General features: G+C 45.1%; 1 protein-coding gene across 3 annotated transcripts in view; it reads left to right on the top strand.

Moving 5' to 3' along the window:
• fat3a (FAT atypical cadherin 3a) overlaps window positions 1-20,626 on the top strand; it is a 178,180-nt gene that overhangs the window by 150,133 nt on the left and 7,421 nt on the right. For all 3 annotated transcript variants that reach the window (XM_056283301.1, XM_056283303.1, XM_056283302.1), the window contains 5 exons: window positions 286-443; window positions 1,900-2,142; window positions 3,309-3,555; window positions 7,670-7,823; window positions 10,327-11,039. In XM_056283301.1, coding sequence (XP_056139276.1) covers window positions 286-443; window positions 1,900-2,142; window positions 3,309-3,555; window positions 7,670-7,823; window positions 10,327-11,039 — 1,515 coding nt within the window. The remainder of the gene's footprint in view (window positions 1-285; window positions 444-1,899; window positions 2,143-3,308; window positions 3,556-7,669; window positions 7,824-10,326; window positions 11,040-20,626) is intronic.

Raw genomic sequence — 20,626 nt, forward strand, 5'->3', positions numbered from 1 at the left:
AACCCTACCTAACAACTCACTGGAAGTGGGTTGGTCGCTCGGCTCATTGTGTCCAAGCAGTTTGGCTGAATACCTTGAATATAAATGTTATTAGCAACTATAAAGGGTCTGAGCCCTTGAGCCTCGACACACTGAGCACTTCGGTCACATTGCATCCTTATCTGTTATGAATTTGATGCACTGTTTATTTGTCCATAATATGCTTATGAGGCTACGTTGAATCAATAATGTATTGATTCTTTATGCTTTGTGTGTGTGTGCGTGTGTGTCTGTGTGTGTGTGCAGGTCACTCATCCCTGAGTTTCTCAGGAAATAGCTATATCAAGTACAAGGTGTCTGAAGGTGCAAAGTCAGGTGAGCTGAAGCTAGCTCTGAGGATCAGGACACTACAGAGCCGAGGGATCATCATGTACACACATGCTGACCCCTGCACTATACTGAAGGTATGGACACACACACACACACACACACACACACACACACACACACACACACACACACACACACACACACACACACACACACACAGAAAACCGCCATTCAAATAAGATACACAATTCACAATTATACCCCGGCACACAATGGTCCTGTTCTTGCAGTGCCCATATCTTCAATTAATTAATTAATAGATTAATACCAGTAAAATGATCTTAAATCTTTAAATTGCCTTTATGTTTCCACATAGATTGTGACATGACATGTTTACTGAGACGTTACTGAGAACCAAAAACTACAACAAGGTGTGAAAAAAACATCTTAGTTAAATGAAATAAAAATAAAAACTAGAATTTAGAAGAAAAAAAAGAACAATGAAAACAAACTGAAATTATATTGTGTACTGACAAAACTAACTAAAATGACAAAAATATACAGAAAATGACTTTAGTTTTAATCTTTTGTCGGTTTGGTCAAATGTGCCATCACAACACACACGAGGAGGCGTTGGTGCGTGTGTTTAATGAGACGGGGATGTCTACATTACTGAGTCAATTGCCTGAACTGCTTTAATCTTGCCCCTGACAAATACCCCCCCCCCATATTATAATAAATAAACTGAAACTAATAAAAATTAGAAAAAAAAACAATTAAACAATATAAACAAATGAAATGAGCAAACCCACTCTGGAAAATAACTGAAACTAAACTGATTTGAAAACAAAAATGAAAAACAAAATAAGAGAGGAAAAATACAAAACCATAATAACTTCAGTTGCCGGTAGATGATTTCTGCCTCTGTATCAGTTTTTGATTTAATATATTAACCATAATGGGAATATTCATTACAGAATAATGGATATTTATTCTGTATATGAAGTTAAACTAAGCTCATCTCCCCCGTAGCACTTGTAGATCAGATTCATTTTCTTTAATAAACGTACATATAAAATCATTTTCCATTCATATTTGTTCCCTTTTTCAAACCATTTGGGTTTGATTTCTAAATTGTGCAATATCCCTTACTCCTGTTAAAAGACCGGTTACTAAGCCGTCATTGGACGTTTCTTCCAGCTAACCCCTCCAGCTTTGTGCCAGTCACTGAGAAACAACATTTTGAAAAGCTGGCTTTCTGCACAGAACAGCAATATTTATCTTATTTTACCTTATATTTACCATATCTTAATTGAAATGCAAAACTGTGCTAGACCATCAAAGAAATCCTGCGCTAAGAAAACACCGAATACAAGATTTTCATGAACCCCCTCACAAGGGTGTTGACATCAAAACTGTTTATATAAAAGATTCATGCAGGAGACTTACAGTAAACAAGTTTTTTTTCCTCTGAATTGAATTGCCTGGTTGAATAAATGAAATAAAAGCTCCATGGTTTCTCCATATTGTGTGTGTGTGTGCGTGTGTGTGTGTGTGTGTGTGTGTGTGCGTGCGTGCGTCCTGACACAGCTGGAGGAGGGTAAGCTATGGTTTCAGCTCGACTGCATGGGAATGGATGGTGGAAGCGACAGCCCGGGGACCCTGGGCATCTCGGGCCGCCCTATCAATGATGGCAACTGGCACACCGTGGCACTGGAGCTCAATCGCAACTTCACCAGTCTGGCGCTAGATGACAGTTACGTGGAGCGCCGCAGGGGGCCCCCACGCTTCCAGCCCCTTGGACCTGATGGAGCCATCTACTTTGGTGCACAGGTATGCTTGTGTGCAGGTGTGTAGCCGTGTGTGGTTCCTCTAATCCAAGCTCTACAAATGCGGGCAGGTATGCTACATGTTGGGTGTCTGAGTAGCGTAGCTGTCTATTCCATTGCCTACCAACATGGGGATCAGCTTGGTCGGGTGTCCCTACAGACACAATTGGCTGTTTATGTGGGTGGGGAGCTGGATGTGGTTATGTATCTGGTTGCTGCACTAGCGCCTCCTCTGGTCGGTCAGGGCGCCTGTTCGGGGGGAAGGGGAACTGGAGGGAATAGCGTGATCGTCCCACGTGCTACATCCCCCTGGCGAAACTCCTGTCAGGTGAAAAGATGAGGCTGGCAACTCCACATGTATCGGAGGAGGCATGTGGTAGTATCCCTGGATCGGCAGAGGGGGTGGAGCAGCGATTGGGATGGCTCGGAAGAGTGGGGTGATTGGCCAAAATATTGGATTGGGTAGAAAAGGGGGGATGTAGTATGCTATATGCCGATGTACATGTTTGTTTGCCGGCCTTTAACCTGCATATGTAGGTTTAAACACACAAAACTTCCCAAAAAAATCGTGCTTTTCATACAGATAAATGCAACTAAATGTGCTTTACGCTCATAAAACAAAGATAAACAGGAACACACAAGTCAACATGGATGATATCAATAAATATGTGATAAAAATAGAACAGGAATCATTAGACAAACAAAATGGAAAATCTGCAATTGTCTTTCCTTGTTATTTGCTACACACACATACATTATATCCCTTCTATCTCAAATGTCATTTTATTCAGTGTTTGCAGCTATTTTGGTGCATGATCTTCAGTTGCACGGATAACTTTTTGTGTATTTGTGTGGACGTCAGGACGCTCGTGTGTGTCCACTCTTGGGAAAGGTGTTTTCTCACCGCTAAGTCAGCCCAAGTAAATGTATTCATGTATGTGTATATATGTTCATGCTTCAAAATCTGTACTATGAATTTTCATGCCTTTTTTTCTTGCTCATCATCTGAAATAGTTCTGAATATTAAACTGAAATAAGTTTGAAGGAAAAAAAAAAAACACAGGAGATGGTTCATCTCGCTCTATTTACTGCAGAGACGGAGCATGGAGAAGTAGTATTCACCTCCTTGTGTTTACCCTTACCCCCCCCCCCCTGCCCATCACTTCTCAGGTGCAGCCTCCAAACTCACGCAGCCTGACTGACTCCAAAAGGGGCCCACGGGTGCTGGACGGCTTCCAGGGCTGCCTGGACTCCGTCATGCTCAACAACAATGAGCTGCCGCTGCAGAACAAGCGCTCACACTACGCAGAGGTCGTGGGGCTGACGGAGCTGAAGCTGGGCTGTGTCCTCTACCCAGACGCCTGCCTGAAACAGCCCTGCTTAAATGGAGCCACCTGCGCCAGCCTGCCATCTGGTGGTGAGTACAGCACGGCGCATATCCCAGACGGAGGGGAGGCATGAGAATAATAGTGCAGTCTGGTTTTTTTTGTGCCCGCAGTTTTGTCACCTTTACCCAGCCACACTCGTCTCGTTTTGCTCATGAGGCCACGGGAGCTTTGTATGCCTACATGATGATGGGGTTGATGAGGGAGGGAGACGGGTCTGAACACTGCTTGCTCCCATTCCCCATTTTCATGTTAAAGTTCCTTGATCAGGAATAAACAGAGAGGAAGTAAATCCCATGTCCATTATTCTCCTCTCTCCTCCAGCCTTCATCTTCTTCTCCCTCAGCAAGAACAGTTTGCAACCAATTTAACAAGCCTCTGCTCATCAGAGGTTTGGACTCCCGAAAACTTTGCTGTCCTTAGAGAGTTAATTTGTACCGCATCACACGTCACATGAAAGAACACAAAGTGAACCAAAAAAAAGAAAAGAAGAAGGAAGTCCCGACAAAAGCAGGATGAAGTCGACTACTGTACCACAGACAAGTAGTCAAAGAGAAAGATGTGGTATAATTTTTTTCCCCAAATGCTCGCAGCAGCTAGTATTGTTTCTATAGATCTCTGTTTAAAAAAACAAAACGACAGTCCATTGTTCAACTAATCATCCTCTTATACGCCCAAACTTCTGATCTCATTTTGCAAGACTGGCGTCTTTTGTCTGAATATTTTTGCAACAACGGGATGAAGTCCTTTCTTTTTTCTTTTTTTTGGGGGGGGGGGTTCCCCCTTTTTCCTCCCCAGTTGTACCCAGCCAATTACTCCACTCTTCCAAGCTTTCTCGGTCACTGCTCCACAATCCGGGGAGGGCTGCAGACTACCACATGCCTCCTCCGATACATGTGAAGTCGCCGGCCACTTTTATTCACCTGACAGTGAAGAGTTTCGCCAGGGGGATGTAGCGCATGGGAGGATCATGCTATTCCCCCCAGTTCCCCCTCCCCCCCCCCAAACAGGCACCCTAACTGACCAGAGGAGGCGCTAGTGCAGTGACCAGGACACATACACAGCAACTGTGTCTGTAGGGACGCCCGACTAAGCCAGAGGTAACACGGGGATTCGAACCGGCGATCCCCGTGTTGGTAGGCAACGGAATAGACCGCTACACAACTCGGACGCCCAGGGATGAAGTCCTTTCTGATCTTAATACCATTTCAGCAATTCCTCTGTAACCTAGGGAAAATCATGGGGGTATCAATACAGTAACAACAGCAAACCAGGAAAAACATAATCACACCCCAATCAATAATACTGATCAGCATCAGCCTGTCAAACCACTGGCAGGCATGCCACCAGCAGGGAGAGGTTACCGCTTATGTAAATCTATGAAAAACTGCCAAAGAATGAGTAACTTTGTTAAAAGTAAGGTTCGCATCACCCTCTCTTGATCTCGACTTCCTTTCTCATTGGCCCTTTGTTTCCCCGCTCATCTTCGACGGGCTGTGTGAGTTGATCTGCCCCTATTCACTCTCTCCTCTCCTTTCCTTTTTCTTTGTTTTCATTATTTTCCTCCGCTTTCTTCCTTCACTCCCCACAGAACCAAATGAATCAATTGCATTTTTTTTTCCGAACAAAGCTGCATAGGCCCTTGACATTAAGGGCAGTTTCTTTAAGCCACTGGCATTCGACTGTAGCGAGGGTGCAGACTGACACAGATAAATGTCATTGCTATGGCGATGGCTCATCATTCCAACTCACCAGGGATCACAACATAACCCGACACCGTGTCTCAACACGGATACCTTGCGACTTCAGAAAGGAGTGCCATACCACTTTACCCAATGCTCGCGCACACACACACACACACACACACACACACACACACACACACACACACACACCCTGTGACTTCATATGATGCTTGTTTGCCATGAGGGGCTGCACTTGGGCGTTGTGAAAAGAGCAAATAATACTGTGACTCGTCACTGTCCACCTTTATCATTTTGCAGTAACACAAACCATGTGGGTGGGTTTGTCAGATTAACAACAACAAAAAAAAGCACTTCTCTATTATTTTCCTCGACGTGTGTTTATTTTTAGCATGACATGTGTATGTGGTTGAGTGGGTGGGCAGGCTGGTTGTTTGTTTCTGTTTGACCTTTAAAGTTTTTGTTTGTCAGATCTATTCCACTGTATGTGTGCGTCTTTGTGTATTATGACTAGGGTAAGGGTTGAGGTTGGGCAGGTAGATCTGATGGTTAAGAACAGAAAGTTGATTCAGTTCATCTGGACACAACATTGATTGAGAGACACGTTTCATCACTCATCTAATGCCCCTTTTTCACTACAGGGTACCGGCTCGCCTCGACTCGACTCGCAGAGTGTCGTTTTCCATTACCACAACAATACCCCCTCGGTGTAGCTGGTCTGCATTGATTTTGGTACCCGCTCCAGTTTTTTTGGAACCTCGACAAAGGTGGTAACAGCTACCAAAATGCCGGTACTTCCCAGTAATGGAAAACAAAAAAGTCGAGTCGAGCTGAGCCGGTACCATGTAGTGGAAAAGGGGCATAAGTGACCTCTTCAGTCTCAACTGACTGCAGGTATCCCCACCCTTATAAACAACACAGTGGCATAACGACCGAAAACAACGATCGGTTTCATGTGCAAATTACCGTGACCATTAACTAGAGTTATGGGGGCCATTTGTTTAGGGAATGGTTGCTATCACAGCATTGTAAGATGGCGACAGATGTACTCATAAGTCGGTTCAGGCTACTTTGACTCCCTGTTCAAACCAGCGTTCCTCCCGATCAGTGGCCACTTGAAAGAGTGGCCACTGGCCTGTAGATGGTGTAGACTGCAGAGTCCTGGCCTGACGCATTAGCTCTCCTGTGCTGTGCCATCTTCTTGGCCAACGTCTGTTTGGTTTGCCTGACGTACAAGTCACGGCAATCCTCCTGGCACTTAACAGCGTACACTATATTGCTCTGTTTGTGCTGGGGGACCTGTCCTTGGGGTGGACCAATTCTGGCGCAGCGTGTTTTGGGGTTTGAAAGCAACTGAGACGCGGTGTTTGGAAAATGTGCGTCTCAGCTGTTCTGACACTCCCACCACATATGGAATCATCACTGGTTTACACTTACACAGCTGTTGTCCTTTACTCTTCGGTCGGCTGGTGCACTGTTTGGGCATCTTCCTGGCTTTGACAGATGCCCAGTTAGGATAACCACACCTACCCAGGGCCTGGTTAATGTGGGATTTCTCCCCTTCCCCGACTGCTGTGTCGGTGGGGACGTTGTCAGCTCAGTGGTACAGCATCTTGATGACTCCTAGTTTGTGCTCCAGTGGATGATGAGAGTCAACCCTTAAGTGAGGGACCTTGTGGCCTAAGAGTACATCTGTCACCATCTTACAATGCTGTGATTGCAACTATTCCCCAACCCTCTGTGAATAGTACACATGGCCATTGTAACTCTAGTTAATGGTCACGGCAATCTGGATATGAAACGGATCTTTGGTTTCGGCCGTTATGTCCCTGTATGGTTTATAAGGGTGGGGGTACCTGCAGTCAGCTGAGACTGAAGAGGTCCCTTAGATGAGTGATGAAGCATTTCTCTCTCAGTAAATGTTGTGTTCAGATGAACTGATTCAGCGTTCTGGGATTTCCTTACCTGGATCACTGAGACTGCATGAAGACAATCTGATGGCTCAGGTTCGGGTTCGGGACTAGGGAATGAAAGTAGTTAATGTGGGTCCTCACAAGTACAGAGATAGAAAAGCGTGTGTGTGTAGTTGTGTTTGTACTGGCAGGCTCTTGTGAAGCGCATGCCATTTCTCCCTGGCACCGCTGGAAAATAATCAGACAATATTTCACAGTGCTCAAAACAAGCCTGGGTGTGTGTGATAATGAGTGTGTGTATGTTTGCGTGACCGCGCCTGTTATGGTCTAAAAGCTTTATTCAGTATTATTATGAAAAGTGTACTCTCTATTGGTAATAATCCTTTTTTTTGCTATCACTCCCTTTCCTTTCCCCGTGCACTCTTTTTTGTCCCTTTTCCCTCGCTGTGATGTGCTGCACCCCTCAAACCTCTTGTCTCCCTCTTCCTCCCCCATGTCTCCCCCTTTCATTCTCTCCCCTGTTCCCTTAGGTTATGCGTGTACCTGCAGCCCCCAGTACACCGGGGGGCGCTGTGAGGTGGAGATAACAGCCTGCGTTCCCAACCCCTGTCACAACAGCGGCGTGTGTAAGCCCATTGGCAACGCCTTCCTCTGCAGCTGTCGGAGGGGCTTCAAGGGACTCACGTGAGTGCACAAGACCAGATTTCCAAAATAGCTCGTCTTAAAAACACGTGACGGTTGGAAGAAATACATGTTTCTGACACATCATGGGTTACCGTACTGAACCTTTAAATCAGGAATCAGGAACATTTATAAATACCGTTTCCCCCAGCCCACAGCAGTGCAACGCAAAAACAAAAACATATCCAAAACCTACAAGAACACATACATCCAAATTACCAAAAAAAACCTACAAAACTACAGAAACACATATATCCACCATATCAAAAAAATGAAATAAAATAAATAAATAAATTCACTGTCCAAGAGAGCGAACGCCAGTCAGGAGGACTGTCAGAACTGCCGGTCTGCATGGGCTAGCAGTTAGCTTAGCCTGCTCCCTTTCTGAGTTTTGTCAGACCGCCCTCTGTGTTTCCTCTTCGGGCGCAGCTCCGGGCAGGGCCGTGGTCCTTGGGCCCACAGGACGCAGCAGACCAGGCTCTCCCAGCCAGGCACTCCACACGACACCAAAAACAGTCAACGCCATGTGCAGGCGAGACTGTATATACTGAGACTGTACCGTTCAAATTTGTTCGAACTATGTCTTAACTTCTTGTGTGTAGAAGCTAGAATGCCCACTGGTGCAGGTAACTGGTCTGTGTTTGTTGAATTTTGGTCAGATCATTCCATAGACAATAACGGTGAGTCTGGTTTACATAGTAGATTACGTCAGTTTAAAGCAAATTATCCTGCTGCACTTTTTTTGCTAAGGCTGAACACCTTGGGGGCGTCCAGGTAGCGTAGCAGCCTATTCTGTTGCCTACCAACACGGTGATCGCTGGTTCAAATCCCCGTGTTACCTCCGGCTTAGTCAGGCGTCCCTACATACACAATTGGCCATGGCTGCAGGTGGGAAGCCGGATGTTGGTATGTGTCCTGGTCGCTGCACTAGCGCCTCCTCTGGTTGGCCGGGGGCGCCTGTTTGAGGGGATGGGGGGAATAGCATGATCCTCCCACATGCTACGTCCCCCTGGTCAAACGCCGCACTGTCTGGTGAAAAGAAGTGGCTGGCGACTCCACATGTATCGGAGGAAGCGTGGGGTAGTCTGCAGCCCTCCCCGGATCGGCAGAGGGGGTGGAGCAGTGACCGGGATGGCTCAGAAGAGTGGGGTAATTGGCTACATATAATTGGGGAGAAAAGGGTCAGGAGGAAGGTTGAATACCTTGATTAAGAAGAATATTGCCACGTAAATGCTAAAAAAAAAAAAAAGAAAAAGACTTGTCATCAGTAAACCATGAAATTCAGTAAGGGTCAAGAGCTTAAACGTCCTTCATGTTGAAAACTTTACCCGCTTTCACAAGCATTATAAGAAGCCTTGCCCAAGGCACGCTTTTGAATACCTTTATACATATTTATTAAAAACACACTTCCATGTGATTTGTACATGAACAAAAATGAACTAATTTGTTTAAACCATGGACATAATAGCCTGTTTTGCAGAAACCTTTACTGTGAACACTAGATAATCTTTAAAAAGGTGGATGTACATGCAAAAACATGGACATTAACTGCATGTGAATATTGTGATTGAACTTACTGCTTGTAGACACATGGGGGCAATGATACATTGCAGTTTGCCTTGAACATCCACTACTTGGCTGGTAGGTAGGCTGTGGTCCTCAGCTGCTCTTCGCCTCATTCTCTGCGGGGAGACAAAATAAACCCCTTAACTCGGCTTGCCCTGTTCTCCAAGCGTGTACGCTTGTGTCCTTACAATTCCTCAGCTTTCAAAATGAAGGCATTGCTCTAACAAACGTGGCAGACAGGTCAGAAAGAACGCGATGGAATGAATCATACACATGTGCACAGACAAGCACACACAGTTATCGACATTCGCAACTACAGCAGTTTGACAACTCTAATCAGAGCCCTTTTTCCCCCCATTTTGTTTCATTTTCCAAATCTAAAAATCAATCACAGGCCTCCCTTTCCGTCTTTGTATCTCGAGGGAATCAAATCGAGGGCATCCACTCAGATCTAGAAACTTCTCACGCTTAGCGAATACAAAGTGTAAACTCCTGCTGGCTCTGTAAGAAGGCGTGCGAGTAGTTCATGCTTAATAACCTGTTCACGCTTTGATCTCTCCAAAGACAACCCTGCCGTGAAGAATCTTCCGGATGGTTTTGATTCATCAGCACGGGTGATGTGGCGGAGTCTAATGACACTTGAGCAAAGTCATAAATTTGTTCAGAATTATTGCGGTGTATACTTTGTTGATGCGGGGAGCCAATTCATCTCCACTGAACTCTTGAAAACATCAATCCTTACCTCACACCTCCACAGACATTTTAATTTCATCAGGGAAAAGAAAACAATAATGAAAACTTGAAACTATGCACACACGTACAGAAAATGGATGATATTGGTTTTTAAATTCATTTATATTCTTCATTAGGACCGGATTTGTTTATTCACAGGGGATCCCCTCCTCCTCATAACTTTTTCATTTCCCCCCTGACCCCCCAGGTGCGAGGAGGATGTGAACGAGTGTGACCGCAGCAATCCCGAGGGCGAGTGTGAAAATGGTGGGGTCTGCGTCAACACACATGGCTCCTTCTACTGCAATTGCACAGCAGGCTTTGTGGGCCAGCGCTGTGGTCTTCGGCCCGTAGTGGTACCTGACATGCAGGCAGGCCATGCCGTGGTCGGAAAGGAGGAGCTGATTGGCATCGCTGTGGTGCTCTTCGTCATTATCACCCTCATCGTCCTTTTCATTGCCTTCAGGAAGAAGGTCTTCCAGAAAAACTACTCACGGAACAATCTTTCACTGGTACAGGACCCAGCAACGGCTGCTCTCCTGAACAAGGCCAACGGCGTCCAGTTCAAGACCCTGCGGTGCACGCCAGGGGACCCCTTGAACTTGTACTCTGAGGCTGGGTTGGGGCCCATGGTGGTTGGTGGGGCTGGCATGATGGGGCCACCTCAGGTGCCAGTGAGGCCAATGGCGTACACACCATGCTTTCAGGGGGACCCGCGCTCCACCCTGGAGAAGATGGCAGATGGGAGAGGCGTGGAGCACACAGAGATGAGCACCTTTCATCCGGAATCGCCCCGAATCCTGGCGGGAACTACACGGAGAGGGGTGGTGGTGTGCAGCGTGGCTCCCAACCTGCCTCCTGTGTCACCCTGCCGCTCAGATTGCGACTCCATACGGAAAAGCCCCTGGGACAATGACGATGGTGAGTATCTCTTTTGGTGTTTCCTCTGTAGGATAAGGCTCTGATCCTTGTGAAACACAGATGACGTTTTTCCATTCCCAGAATTTACAGAGGCACGCCACGCCATCAAGCAAAGTTCACGGGTTCCGAGGGGATTTCTGTAGGCGACAGCTTGGTTCTGGGTAGAGTCTGAGAATCTAATTTTGGCCTTGGGATGGAGGTGAAAAATCTGTGCTCTGAATGTTCGGGCAGAGCTCGCGGTGCTGTCGATCATACACGCCGCGTTGCTCTTAATTGCTTTTATAAGTTGATTTCTCAATTCAGCGCTCCTTGTCCTCAAGTTTTTTGTCTTGCTTTGCATTTATTCCCAGCTCTGGGGGCATATTAATTTATATCTCGTGTTCACGTACGAGTGAAACACACATTAATAAAGAACAAGATTACAGCCTCAACCTCTTCCATTGTTTGCTGCTGCTGTTTATGGTGCAAAGCGTAGCAGGAAAAAATGACATGCCCGCGCAGCCGTTGCTTTGTAATCTTTATAATGATGCATGTACAAACCTCTGTGGTACATGAAATACAATGGTAGCAGGAAGAACAGCTAGTCTCAGAATTTAGCCCCGGTTCTGAGAAGGTTCAACGTGGAAAGTTCCAGGTCACATTTTGAAGCCGAAAAGGGCCGAGAGTTAAGATCAGAGACAGAAACAGGGGTCACTCAGAGGTGTCATGTGTGATATGTCAGCTTTCCTGAAAGATAACACAGCTTGCTAATTAATATATGCGGGGCTTCTGAGTGGTACTGACTGAAACAAAGCAATTAAGCCCCCCCCCCTCGCTCATTAAGAGTTCTTTATCTAAAAACGTCGAGTAGGGCTAGCGGAGCTGTTTTGATGCTTAGCCACCGAAAATACCTTGGTTTGCAGTAGTACTTCTTAGTAACGCCGAGGAATATCTGCTGATCCAAAATGTGCTGTTTATGCTGTAAATCCACTACCTTTCTACTTTAATGTGTTTGTTAATGGATTTGATTTGTTGTAATTCACATCATCAAATGATGAGGTGCTAGATTTTACAAATTTTAGAATTATAATTGTATATTGTGTGTGTGTGTGTTTAACTGGATGTAGACTTAGACTTGCCAGTTGGTATGTATCCCTGGAAGTCAAATTCATGTGTCTAATAAACATTAGTGACTGGTTCATTTATTCATGAACACAGGTGTCTACAACACTTTTTATGTCGCTGCCAAACCTTAATCTGTTCACATATACCACTGGGTTATTAAAGTGACTTAGTATTTCCCCAGTGTCATCTGGTTTAAGTGTCCTTCAGAATCTGAGTGTGTGTGCAAGCTGTCTATAGTGCTCTGAACCAGATTTTTGCTGCTGGTATAACTGCAACGTACGACTATCTCTTTGTGCCACTACAAAGAAAGCCCCACATGGGATGAGTGTGCTAAAGGTTCCACCTTCTCTGAGATGAGATTTTTCCATGCATGTACTCAAATATGCACACATATTTGGTGTGAATTTGAATATACCATGATTCATTAGTTAATGATCATCTTATGTAAAAGTGCATTGGTTGTTAAAGCAGTCTAATCTTATGGCATGTTGCACAAACCAAACTCTAAAATTCTCCTTTAAAATGCAATGGTCTCCACCTTTATTATCTACTACAGTGACTAGAGAGTAGTATTTCATTCATTCACACTTTATTTCAGACTCAGGGTCCAGATAAAAGACAGGTCATTACATAAAATATATTACATACAAAGGCACCATAAAAGGTTATGTTCTAAGAAAGAAGAAATGACAGGTATCCGGGTAGCATAGGAGTCTATTCCGTTGCCTACCAACACGGGGCTCGCCGGTTCGAATCCCCGTGTTACCTCCGGCTTGGTCGGGTGTCCCTACAGACACAATTGGCTGTGTCTGTGGGTGGGAAGCCGGATGTGGGTATGTGCCCTGGTCGCTGCACTAGTGCCTCCTCTGGTCGGTCGGGGCGCCTGTTTGGGGGGAAAGGAGGAACGGGGGGGGGGGGGTAGCGTGATCATCCCACGCGCTGCGTCCCCCTGGCGAACATGCTCACTGTCAGGTGAAAAGAAGATGCTGGCGACTCCACATGTATCGGAGGAGACATGTGGTAGTCTGCAGCCCTCCCCGGATTGGCAGAGGGGGTGGAGCAGCGACCAGGATGGCTCAGAAGAGTGGGGTAACTAGCCACATACAAATGGGGAGGGAAAAAAAAAAGGGGGGAGGAATTATGTCTTACAGGGAGACAACTTTACCAGCGCCTCCACAGCTGAGATTGCTATTGTGTAGCCATAAACCTTTTGTTTGACAAAACTAAGATAATTTCATTTATAGAGGCATTAAGCCAGCAAATAAACTTATACATAGGATTTCTTAAGATTTGAGATTTCATTTCATGTGCGCAAGTACATGAGGTGAAATGACAAGTGTTCAAGATTAAACAGTTTGGGAAGTATTGACTCCTGCAGCCACCAACATTTCACTTGCACTATACCCTCCAGGTCTCTTAAATAATATCCTCGTGGCATCATTACAAGCTACTTGAAGTCTCTGGAAGTTTGCTTCTTTGTAGTTTGACCACAACTGTGCAGTATAGAGTGGTGTACAACATGCTTTGAACAGAGACGTCGTCACTCTGTCTGTGCACATACTAAATTTGCGTGAGAGGATGTTCACTTGTGCAGCTGTCATTTGTTCTGTGGTGAAATGTCCAAGATATTTTACCTTATTACAGACACCAAGATTAATATCAGAGAATTTGAAGTCAGGAAATCGTAGACATTTGTACTCTTCTACAGATCAAGACAACACTCTTACTAGCATTGTATTTGATATCATTCTCCACACCATACACAGAACATATATATTAAGGAGCTGCTGGAGACCAGTGCTACAGGGACTAAGGATGACAAGGTCATCCGCATACATAATGTGGTTCACTAGAGAATTACCAATCATGCACCCAGTGTTACAGGCTTTCATCTGCTTGGACAAATCATCAACATTTAAATTGTAGAGAACTGGAGACAGAATTCCCCCTTGTCTGACACCATTGCTAACCCCAAATGGGACTGAAACACTATTACCCCATTTCACTTGCGTAGCCTGGTGGGCATACCAATAAAGCCAGAATTCTCACAATGTACACTATATGGACTAAAGTATTGGGACACCTGGCCATTACACCTACAGGAGCTTTTATGACATCCCATTCTAAATCCATAGGTATTAATATGGAGTTGGTCCCCCTTTGCAGCTCTAACAACTTCCGCTCTTCTGGGAAGGCAAGATTTTGGAGTGTCTGTGGGAATTTTTGCACATTCATCCAGAAGAGCATTTGTGAGGTCAGGCACTGATGTTGGACGAGAAAACCTGGCTCGCAATGTCCGTTCTAGTTCATCCCAAAGGTGTTCGATGGGGTTGAGGTCAGGGCTCTGTGCAGGCCAGTCAAGTTCTTCCACACCAAACTCACCCAACCATGTCTTAATGGACCTTGCTTTGTGCACTGGGGCAGTCATGCTGGAACAGAAAAGGGCCCTCCCCAAACTGTTCCAACAAAGTCGGAAGCATATAATTGTCCAAAATGTCTTGGTATGCTGAAGCATTAAGATTTCCCTTCACTGGAACTAAGGGGCCTAGCCCAACCCCTGAAAAACAGCCCCATACCATTATCCCTCCTCCACCAAACTTTACAGTTGGCAATGCAGTCAGGCTGGTAACTTTCTCCTGTCATCTGCCAAACCCAGACTCGTCCATCAGACTGCCAGACAGAGAAGCGTGATTCGTCATTCCACAGAACACATTTCCACTGCTCCAGAGTCCAGTGGCAGTGTGCTTTACACCACTCCATCCGATGCTTGGCATTGTGCTTGGTGATGTAAGGCTTGCATACAGCTGCTCGGCCATGGAAACCCATTCCATGAAGCTCCCGGCACACAGTTTTTGTGCTGTTGTTAATGCCAGAGGAAGTTTGGAACGCTACAGTTATTGAGTCAACAGAGCGTTGGCGACTTTTACACACTATGCGCCTCAGCACCCGTTGACCCCACTGTATGACTTTACGTGGTCTGCCACTTCGTGGTTGAGTTGTTGTTGTTCCTAAATGCTTCCACTTTTCAATAATACCACTTACAGTTGACCATGGAATATCTAGCAGGGAAGAAATTTCATGAACTGACTTAATGCAAAGGTGGCATCCTATGACAGTACCACACTTGAATTCACTGAGCTCTTCAGAACGACCCATTCTTTCACAAATGTTTGTAAATGCAGACTGCATGGCTAGCTGCTGGATTTTATACACCTGTGGCAATGGGTCTGAATGAAACACCTGAATTCAATGATTAAGAGGTGTGTCCCAATACTTTTGTCCATATAGTGTATTTAGGCACCCCTCTTTGCCTCAATTTAACAAACGACATTCTATGATTAACACAATCAAAAGCTTTGGAAGCATCAATAAATCACAAGAACTGATGAGTTTTGACCTCTATATTTACTTACAATTTCCTTTATACATAAGTCAGTGCCATGTTTAGCTTTAAAACCAAACTGGTTATCCGTGGAGTTTTGACAGTATGCTGGCTAGAGCTGTAGGCCTATAGTTATCTAGGCTGCATACTTTACCAGCTTAAAGATGGTCCTTAATGACTGGCACTAACAGAACAGACAACATTGAGTCTGGTAACAAGCCATGGATCATAAAGCCGGTAAGATACGCAGCAAGCAGAGGAGCTATCCTCGGACTGGCATATCTAAGGTGTTCAGCAGTAATGTGGTCTAGACCACTTGCTTTGTTATCAGATAGCTTTATTTATAGCTTGGTACACCTCATGTGACATGACCACCACTGAGTCATTACTCTCAATATAGCCCTATACAAACCACTTTGGACACAGCTGAATAAGGTACTATAACGCTGTCGCCATTGTTATTCAGGGGTGATTATTTGACATTTGATCTGTAAAATTATATTTGTTATTCAAATCCTGTCACTTTTACCACCTACTGTGGATACCTCCATGAATGAGAGCCACCAGTAGCCCTCTGGACCAGAAAGAACAACTGAAACAAATTTACTGGAGAATAACAGAGGTGGACATCATGTTTTCATTGGATACACCCTGGTCAATGTCAGCTGAACCAAAAAAAAGAAAAAGAAACTGGTGTGAGATTTATTTTGGTCCCTTGGTTCGAATTGAGATTTTTTTTCTGTACTTATTTTTTTAAATAAGTCTCTCATAACTATAAATAATGATTTATAATTTTCTGACGCAGCAAATGGGGTTATGTGACCACTATTGATTTTTTGGAACAAAAATTGGGCCCAGAGTTGGTTGAGTTATATCTGGTGTCACTTCCCCTCTCGCTGTCCTGACAGCAATTCTCAGAGGCTGTTAACACCTTGCATTAGCATGCATCTTGGGTGATCCGATCACAACTGGACAACTTTAAGTACAGGTGTGAATGCACCCAATGTGTCCTCGATGCGTCTTAAGATCCGATCGCTCAGGCCACATTCAGAGGTGACCTGGGGCGTGTTTGTCCACATTGCATTTGAAATGTGTAAACGCACGTATCCGAGGCCACATTGAAGGACCACCTAGTAAAGACGTGCAGGTCAGGTTTTTTAATACCTGAACCCATTCGACCCGTTATGAGAGCCAACCCGTCCCGCCTGACCTGCAGCTAAAATATGCCGTAATTAACCACCTGTAGATTTAGAGAACGCATACGACAGGGTGCCGAGAGAGGAGGTGTGGTATTGTATGAAGAAGTCGGGAGTAGCAGAGAAGTATGTAGGAGTGGTGCAGGATATGTATAATTGTGACAATGGTGAGGTGTGGGGTTGGAATGACAGATGGGTTCAAGGTGGAGGTGGGATTACATCAAGTATTGGCTCTGAGCCCTTGTTTGCAACGGTGATGGACAGGTTGACAGATAAGATCAGGCAGGAGTCTCCATGGATGATGATGTTCGCAGATGACATTGTGATCTGTAGCGAGAGTAGGGTGCAGGTGGAGGAGAGCCTGGAGACGTGGAGGTTTGCACTGCAGAGAAGAGGAATGAAAGTCAGTAGGAGCAAGACGGAATACCTATGCGTGAATGAGAGAGAGGACAGTGGAATGGTGAGGATGCAAGGAGTGGAGGTGACGAAGGCATATGAGTTTAAATACTTGGGGTCAACTGTCCAAAGTAACGGGGAGTGCAGAAGAGAGGTGAAGAAGAGAGTGCAGGCAGGGTGGAGTGGGTGGAGAAGAGTGTCAGGAGTGATTTGCGACAGAAGGGTACCAGCAAGAGTTAAAGGGAAGGTTTACAAGATGGTTGTGAGACCAGCTATGTTATACGGTTTGAAGACAGTGGCACTGACGAAAAGACAGGAGGTGGAGCTGGAGGTGGCAGAGTTAAAGATGCTAAGATTTTAATTGGGAGTGACGAAGAAGGACAGGATTTGGAATGATTATATTAGAGGGACCGCTCAAGTTGGATGGTTTGGAGACAAAGCAAGAGAGGCAAGATTGAGATGGCTTGGACATATGTGGAGGAGAGATGCTGGGTATATTGGGAGAAGGATGCTGAATATGGAGCTGCCAGGGAAGAGGAAAAGAGGAAGGCCAAAGAGGAGGCTTATGGATGTGGTGAGGGAAGACATGCAGGTGGCTGGTGTGACAGAGGAAGATGCAGAGGACAGGAAGAAATGGAAACGGATGATCCGCTGTGGCGACCCCTAACGGGGGCAGCCGAAAGTAGTAGTAGTAGTAATAACCACCTGAACCCGAACCCGACCCGCAAACCTCCAAATTTAGCCAAGGGTACAGCAAACTGAGCAGTGTTGCACTATTTTGTTTTGGGGCTGTTTGCCTAGCATAATACACTGATTGCAAGGCATAGGCTATTGTATCTCAGCCTAATAGTGTGTGGGTCTAGGGTACTAAATAAACAGACTAATTGTTCCAAATGGTGTTTTTTATTGTTGAATAGCAGCAAAACAAATAACTTAAAGACAAAATCTGGCTCTCTTTCTCTCTTGTGCACACACACACAAAATCTCTTCTTTCTGACCAAAAAGAGGGTTTTGGTGGTGTAAACGATATCCGAGGATACCACATAGGGGATGAACTCAACAATAAAATAAACTCTGTCGCAAATAAATAACTCTCTAGCCTCAACACTCTGAAGCACGTGCATTGACCAAAACCACTATCGCAAATTGATGATAAAGCTGCTTGCGTGTGTGTGTTTGAGAGAGGGCGGGGGGGGGGGTGCGGGGGGGTAGGACTGGCAATGCACAGCCTAGCTTGTTGCACACAATGTTTCTGTAAGTTATTTATATCTTACTCGGAGCGCTGCTTTGTCACTTTTTGACCCACCCACCTGAACCCGTGATATTTTCTATAGTAAGCTTACCCGAACCCGCCCGACCTGCGGGTTGTGGGTCGACCCGTGCATCACCACCACCCAGTCAACTGTCAGCTGACGTCTTCTGCATAGGCTGCATAGGCAGAAAACGTCAGTTGACTAGACTTTTTTTTTTTTTACATGGTGATGCTGGTCACGTGGCTTGGGTCCTGGGCTGTTCCGATGGCGTCTGGACGCTGCTTGGCATCCTGCTCATCATATTCTTCATAAATTTTATCATTCCATTATAATTCTGTTGTCCTCTTTCAATGCTGTATTGTGTAAATAGTGTAAACACAACATCCATTGCATGTTGTCCGTCTTGGGAGAGAGATCCCTCCTCTGTTGCTCTCCCTGAGGTTTCTTCCTATTTTTTCTCCCTGTTAAAGGGTTTTTGTTTTGTTTTTTTTAAGGAGTTGTTCCTTATCCGATACGAGGGTCTAAGGACAGGATGTTGTGTTGCTGTAAAGCCCACTGAGGCAAATTTGTAATTTGTGACATTAGGCTATACAAATACAGTTGACTTGACAGTCACCAAAGCCTCCTCGGGGTATTTTTTATTTTTACCTTGTTGGTAATTTCTGACACACATCAGACCCACAACTGTGGAAGAGCCCCCGCCAGCTTGCACATTCAAGATCAACTTCAGGTTCGTTTATCCACGGCAGTGCAGAGCACAACCCTCTCAACCCTGGAATAATTAAATAATCTGAGCCTGAACTGACGTGATCGGGTCGAGCCTGACAGGGTTCGGGTTGAGAATTACAAACTCTGGTGTTCAGACATTTGCATTTTCCCACGTAACGAGTTTTAAGAATGAGGTTCAACTTTCACTGTGTATTTTGAGCCTAAGGAAAGTAAAAAATGGAGCCTGGTGCTCCTAATTCACTGTTAACTCTCCTCATCAGATCATTTGTCTCTATCTGACACAACAGGCATTTGCTGTGTCCATGCCATCGTAATAATGTGAAAATGTTGCCTCACAATGGACTAGTCCGGTCAGGGGTCTGAAGGCTTTCAGACAGATCTACGTCATCATCATCAGAATAATAATGTTTATTTACAAAGCACTGTTTATAAACCTGTTGTGATTCACAACGAAAGTGGAATGGTAATAAAAGAAAATAAGTGCAGTTATAGGATCTATTTTATTTCTTTAAGAGCCATTCAAATGTTGTATGACAACATAATTTTGGTAGAATAATGGACAGTAATAACTTACAGACGTGAAATACGTCACACTAATTGAGGAGTGAGCAAGGATGTCTCATTTTGTTAAATGACTGTTGCGTCAAGCTCCTCGGGTTTCTGCACTACGTGTTTATTTACTCGTTTATTTACACGATTGTGACACGTGTGTGCCACGAGGAGGATTCAAGATGAAGGCAGGCACGGTTTTAGGCAATTAACACAGGCTTTATTTAATCATGTCTTTCATTCGTTCACTCGCACAAGACAGGTGTGCTCCGGTGCCAGAGCCGTTTCCTCGCTCTGTCCTTTCGGAGTGTGTGGCTCCCCTTTCCTCTGTCTCCCTTCAGCCCCGTGTCTCACCCAGGACCCAGCTTCACTGCTGTCAGTCTGATACACCTGAGACTGATCCCTAATCAGCCCCCTCATCCTGTCTGCGCTTCAGTGAGCAAACCCCCCCCCCTCTCTCCGCTTACAGCCGAGGCTAAGCCACGCCCCCTACTGCAGTGGTTTTTAAAGTGGGAGCCGCGGCCCCGTAGGAGGACGCCAAGGGGGCCTCAGCAAATTGGAGGGGAAATGCTGGAAAAATAAATTGAATTATTATGTATATCATGATCAAATATATCGTATAACAAAAAAAATGCTTATAATGGAAAACAGAAATATTCAATATAATGGAAGGATTAAAATTTGAAGTACAAATGTCATTATTATTGAATTAACAAAAGTAAGGAAATATATTCAGGAGTTTTTTTTCTTCTTTTTAACATTTGCCGTAGTATTGTCAATGGGTTTTTAAAGACATCTTGCAAAAAGGGGGGCCCTGGCCAGAAGCTAATGCTATTTGGGGGGCCTTGGAATGGATAAGTTTGGGAACCCCTGATGTAACGTGTTTATTTGTACAGAGCGAGAAAGTGAGATGTGTGCGGAGATGCACTCTAATGCCAGGTGTGAACTGACGTAAGCAGGGCTGTCCACTTGTGATCG

Source organism: Lampris incognitus, chromosome 7, assembly GCF_029633865.1.
Source record: "Lampris incognitus isolate fLamInc1 chromosome 7, fLamInc1.hap2, whole genome shotgun sequence".
In the NCBI taxonomy this organism is placed as follows: domain Eukaryota; kingdom Metazoa; phylum Chordata; class Actinopteri; order Lampriformes; family Lampridae; genus Lampris; species Lampris incognitus.